General features: G+C 38.4%; 1 protein-coding gene across 1 annotated transcript; it reads right to left on the bottom strand.

The window, feature by feature from the left end:
* Nucleotides 1-319: 319 nt before the first annotated feature.
* LOC120187997 lies at nucleotides 320-5494 on the bottom strand. The gene is made up of 4 exons (XM_039191568.1): nucleotides 5164-5494; nucleotides 4679-5043; nucleotides 4344-4569; nucleotides 320-492 (listed from the first exon to the last, which is right to left on the bottom strand). The coding sequence occupies exons 1-4, from the start codon at nucleotides 5492-5494 to the stop codon at nucleotides 320-322; spliced, it is 1095 nt and encodes a 364-aa protein (XP_039047499.1).
* Nucleotides 5495-5722: the final 228 nt, after the last annotated feature.

Below are 5722 nucleotides of genomic sequence, written 5' to 3'. Positions count from 1 at the left end.
AATTCTGGCAGAATTTTCTACGTGTGCTCTTAGGAGGAAGAGGTCGAGCTGAGTGTCTAGACTTGACCTTCTTCATGAATTGGAGAGACATGTATGGCAAGAGGGGTGCATCATTTGGGGAATTGAGCTGAACTTTTTACGTAAAGGTAAAAAATGTGCTACCGCCTTTGGGTACTGACTTGTGTAATATATCCGCAGGAAATGATGATAGGTCTTCATTGGTAACTGGTAACAGTTCCTTGAAGAAGGCATTCAGTTGTGCATCTCTTGCCTTGACATAATTAAAGAAGGTCTGCATGTTACCTTCCAAGCATTCTAGTCACTCACTTGTTTCGAGTGTAGTGGTGATCACTGCCGCCATTCTTGCCGTGACAACATATTTTGCACCCCGTTCTAATCCCTTGTCTTGGGTATTTTCATCAAAACTCATAAGCTCAGGCGTCCTTGGATTTGATAAACTCCTCCAAAGGCTCTTTAGGGATCTTTTTCTTCCTACAAAGAGCAGTAATTAGATTTAGAAAAAGTAAGTTACCTTTCGCCCGTTTGGCGCACTCATGAACTTGCTCGAAGATGATTTCCCCCACATCAATCGATTGCTCGTATATGATGGAATGGAGAAGGATTAATTTCTGTAGCAACATTTATTGTGTTGTGATACATGGGCATCAACTTTCTATTGAAGAAGTGGTTCCACAACTTCATGACCGGCTTGAGGGCATGGTGACCTACACGTTTCTGGTTAGGGGCATTCTCTTCAAAGTTTTCCTAGCAAAAGCATAAGCCTTCTAACACACCATCATACATTTCAGAGTCAGATTCGAAAAGGAATTTTTTATAGTGGTTCTCAACTTCGTCGAGTTTAAAATAGCGATTGATGGTAAAGGGAGTGAACTGGATGAACTTCCCTCGAACATAAATAGAATGCTGGGAAGGGTTTCCCAAATGCGGATAGAACTCCCAGACCAGCACTGGTGCCACCCAAATAGTTTATTAGGGTTTTGCTTCCCTCCATGTATAAAGTTTAGCCCTATGCTGCTACGTGTACAAAGACCAAAAGAGACAATATTAGAAAATAAAAATAAAAATAAAACACACGTTCATAATAAGCTAAAGAAAAATTATTTATGTACAAAATGCAAATTATGTTTCCTAGGCAATAAAATTTGTTCAGAAGAGATGAGAAAACTCTTGGGCATCATGGATTAGTGATGCCGATTTATCTCGCAGGATTGGTGCTCCATTGTATTCCTTTAGTCTTTGACCATTCACCTTAAAAGTTGTCTCATCATCCAAGTTTGTGATTTCAATTGCGTAGTGGCTATGCACTTTATGTACTATGAAAGGTCCTGACCACCTGGACTTCAGCTTGCCTGGAAATAACTTGAGCCTTGAATTATAGAGTAGTACTTGTTGGCCCAGAAAAAATTACCGAGGAAAAATTTTTCTGTCGTGCAAGTTCTTCGTCTTTTCTTTGTAAGGATGTGTATTCTCGTACGTTTGAGCTCTAAATTCTTCCATCTTATTTAGCTCCAACAATTTCCTTTCTCTAGCAAGTTGTGCATCCATATTAAGTTTCCTAATGGCCTAGAATACCTTATGTTCTAGTTCCACAGGCAAGTGACATGGCTTTCCATAGACTAACTTGAATGGAGACATCCCAAGTGGCATTTTAAATGTCGTACGATGCGCCAACAGTGCCTTATTGAGCTTTGGCGACCAATCTTTCCGTTTTGGGTTGACCACCTTCTCAAGTATCTCCTTGATCTCTCAGTTGGAAACCTCAGTCTGCCCATTTTTCTGGGGATGGTATGCTGTGCCAATTTTATGGCTCACCCCGTATATTTACAACACCTTGGAAATTAATTTATTGTCAAAGTGAGTGCCTTCATCACTGATAATTGCTCGTGCTACTCCGAAACACATAAATATATTTTTGTGTAAGAACTTCAACATGGTCTTGGAGTCATTTTGAGTTATTACCATTGCCTCGACCCATTTGGATACATAGTCCATAACAAAAAAATATGTACTGATTACCAAAGGACGATGGGAAGGGTCCCATAAAATCAATTCCCCATAAATCGAAGAGTTCAACCTCCAAAATATTTTGCCATGGCATCTCATTTCTCTTCGATATATTCCCATTGTGTTGGCAATGGTCACATGACTTATAGAAGTCGTGCGTATCCTTGAATAAGGTAGGCCAATAAAGCTAGATTGGAGGACCTTTGCAGTAGTCCATATTCCACCAAAGTGCCCTCCACACGAGGATTTATTGCAATGAAAAAGAACCTCATTATGTTCTTCTTCGGGGATACACCTCTATATTATTTGGTCCCCATATTATTTGAATAAGAATGGTTCATCCCAATAATAGTGTCGTACATCATGTCTGAACTTTTTTCAGCCCTGGCTAGATAAATCTGGAGATATAATACCACTAACAAGAAAGTTAACTATGTCAGCGTACCATGACACTGTCGTGACAAATAAAATTTTCATATCAGGAAAATCCTCCTGTCCTTCACCTCTAGATCAAATTCTTGCAACAAGAGTATCCATCTAATAAGCCTAGGCTTTGCATCCTTTTTATTTACTAGGTACTTAATGGCAGAGTGATCAGTATGTACAAATACCTTTGGTCCTATAAGGTATGCCCTAAACTTATCAAAAGTGAATACTACGACAAAAAATTCTTTTTTCAGTGGTGGTATAATTAAGTTGTGCATCATTAAGGGTATAACTAGCATAGTATATGACATGGAAGATTTTACCTTTTTTTTCCATAGCACTGCCCCTACTACATAGTCACTTGCATCGCACATCAACTCGAATGGGGAGTCCCAGTCAGGTAGAACAACAATTGGTGCCAAATAAGTTTTTTCTTTAGATTAGTGAATGCATTGAGGTAGTCTTTATTGAACAGGAACGATTGCTTTTGTTGAAGGAAAAGACACAAAGGCTTTGAAATCTTTGCAAAATCCCTGATGAAACACCTACAGAATCCAGCATGCTTTAGGAAACTTCTTATTCCTTTCACAGTGGTGGGCGGAGGCAGATTCTCAATTACTTCTACCTTGACTTCATCAACCTCAATGCCTTGGCGAGAAATTTTGTGTCCCAACATAATTCCTTATGTCACCATAAAGTGCCATTTTTCCCAGTTTAGCACAAGTTTGGACTCCTCACATCGCTTCAGCACTTTAGATAAATTACCAAGGCATCGGTCAAAGTGATCACCTGAGATAGAAAAATCATTCATAAATATTTCCAAGAAGCCCTTCACCATGTCCGAGAAAATGGCTACCATGCACCTCTGAAAAGTTATCTAGCCATTGTATAGTCCAAACAACATCCTCCTAAGGGCATAGGTGTTATATGGACAGGTAAAAGTGGTCTATTCCTGATCCTCATGTGTTATGGCGATCTGATTATACCCAGAATATCCGTAAAGGAAACAGTAAAATGCCTTGCCAGCTAACCGATCAAGCATTTGATCGATGAAATGAAGGGGGAAGTGGTCTTTCTTTGTCGCCATATTGAGCTTTATATAATCCATACAAATCCACCAGCTGTGATGGTTCGTTAGTCAAAAGCTCGTCATTCTCTTTCTTTATGACTGTCACGCCACCCTCCTTTAGTACCATTGAACTGGACTGACCCAAGTTTCAGATATGGGATATATCACCCCAGCATCGAGCCACTTGATAATTTCCTTTATCATTAATTTTTTATTATTAGACTAAGTCTCTTTTAGGTTTCCACGGAATTTTTATGACAATCATCTAGATGGATATTGTGCATGCATATGGTAGGGATGATTCCCTTCACGTCTGTCATAGTCCACACGAGATCTTTTTTATGCTGTGACAAAACATTCAACAAACTACTATCTTACTAGGGGGTTAGACAAGAAGAAATTATAACTGGAAAATATCATCACTACCTAGATAAGCATATTTCAAATGTGATGGCAAAAGTTTAAGCTCTAAGGTAAGTGCATACTGTAGCGAAGGTCTTGGAGGAATAAATTCATTTAAATCAAGGGGTTCGAATCTCATACCTGGTCTAGCTTGAAGTAATCTAGATTGTTCCACATCCAATGAATAATCCTCGGACTGTGCATTATTCTATCTTTAGTGAATCCTTAAAATGCCTCAATCAGAAATTTTTTGCATTGGCAAATATTTTTGCCTACCTCATTCTGAAACTATTTTCCTGGGCCAAAATTATTATATCCCTCTGGCTGTAAAATATCGTCGTGGAAAAAATGTTCACACTCCTTTATCTGAAAATATTATCTGTGCATAGAGTATCATATTTGTCTAGATGTAAAAATTTACCTTTGCCAAAATTTTCTATTCCATCTTCTTCAACTGAATCAATGACTTCAATGTAATGGCATTCTTTAGAATCATCAACATATTTAAGAGTTTTGAAGAAATTGATTATGATGCTTTGATCAGCTACCCTCATCGTGAATTCTCCCTTCTTGCAATATATTAGGATGCATCCAGTGGCTAAGAAGGTACGTGAGAATAATATGTGCATTTTCTTCTGCCTCACAGTCTAGAATGAGGAAATATGCTAGAAATATAAATTTTTCCACTTTCACGATGACATCTTCAATTCTGCCCTTGAGACAAACATGTGATTAGCCAGATAGTTTCAAAATTACATTGGTTGGTTGATCATTACCCATTCCAAGCTTCAAAGATATGTACTTGGGCATCAAATTTATATTTGATCCCAAATTAAAGAGGGCTCTCCCAACATATTTGTCACCAATGGAACATGGTATAACAAAGGTGTCGGGATGTTTTTCCTTTGGCAGAAGTTTATATAGTGTAGAACAATATTCCTTCGTCGTGGCAACTATTTTAAGTCTTTCCACCTTTCTCTTTTTCGTGACAAACTCCTTCAACAGTTTGGCGTAGGAAAGCATCTGATCAATAGTTTCGAGCAGTGGAACATTGATATACAACTTATCAAGGACATCAACAAACTTTTTGAACAAAGGTGGTGGGGTCCTGATTTCATCTGCTGTAGGTGGGGGTAAAACTTTTAACTTGGCAATAAATTTTCCACCATCATTGGGTTAACTTGTTGACCACTCATCCGTTTCCTTCTAATCAAATAAATCTTCTTGTTCATCATGTTTGCCTTGACCTTTTGGTTCTTCCTGTGTAGTGCCTTGGCGAGAAATTTCTTGCTTCTTTCCCCCAAACTTATCATCGAGATTAATTTGGGTACCACTCCTAAGTGTAAGCGTACTACATTGCTCATTTCCATGAGTCTTAGTGACCTCAGTATCACTAGGGAGACTTCCTTGCGGGCGAGAATATATTGCCATGGCAATTTTGACTGCTTGATTCTCCAACGCTCTCAATGATGAACTATGGCTTTGTATTAAAGCACCTTGATTCTTGATTGTCGATGAATGTTCATATATCAAGGTCTTTGTTGAAGCCATAAAATCTTTTTTCGAAGCCATAAATTCTTACAATGAAGCTTCGAGAGAGTTAGAATTTGAGGAAGATTGATTACCTTTATTGTTATTTTGCCAGGCATTTATTGATGCTGAAAACTTGAAAGTTCATAAACATTTTACTCTGGCCTATGAAATTTTCCTGCATAGTTGTTGTTGTTCCCCTGATTACCCCAAGAAAAATTTGGATGTTGTCGCCATCCAGGATTGTATGTATTAGAGTAGGGGTTATTG

Source organism: Hibiscus syriacus, unplaced genomic scaffold (assembly GCF_006381635.1).
Source record: "Hibiscus syriacus cultivar Baekdansim isolate YM2019G1 unplaced genomic scaffold, ASM638163v2 tig00116937_pilon, whole genome shotgun sequence".
NCBI lineage: Eukaryota > Viridiplantae > Streptophyta > Magnoliopsida > Malvales > Malvaceae > Hibiscus > Hibiscus syriacus.
Note: the sequence above shows the minus strand (reverse complement) of the source record. Positions and strands in the feature narration are given on the sequence as shown.

Bases quoted from the DNA above. Each gene is read 5' to 3' on its own strand.
- LOC120187997 (XM_039191568.1), bottom strand. From the start codon at position 5,494: ATGGCTTCGAAAAAAGATTTTATGGCTTCAACAAAGACCTTGATATAT. The intron at 4,570-4,678 runs GTAATTTTGAAA...TCCTCATTCTAG, and splicing joins GTAATGATCAACCAACCAAT to ACTGTGAGGCAGAAGAAAAT. The intron at 493-4,343 runs GTAAATTTTTAC...TGCTCTTTGTAG, and splicing joins AATAGAAAATTTTGGCAAAG to GAAGAAAAAGATCCCTAAAG.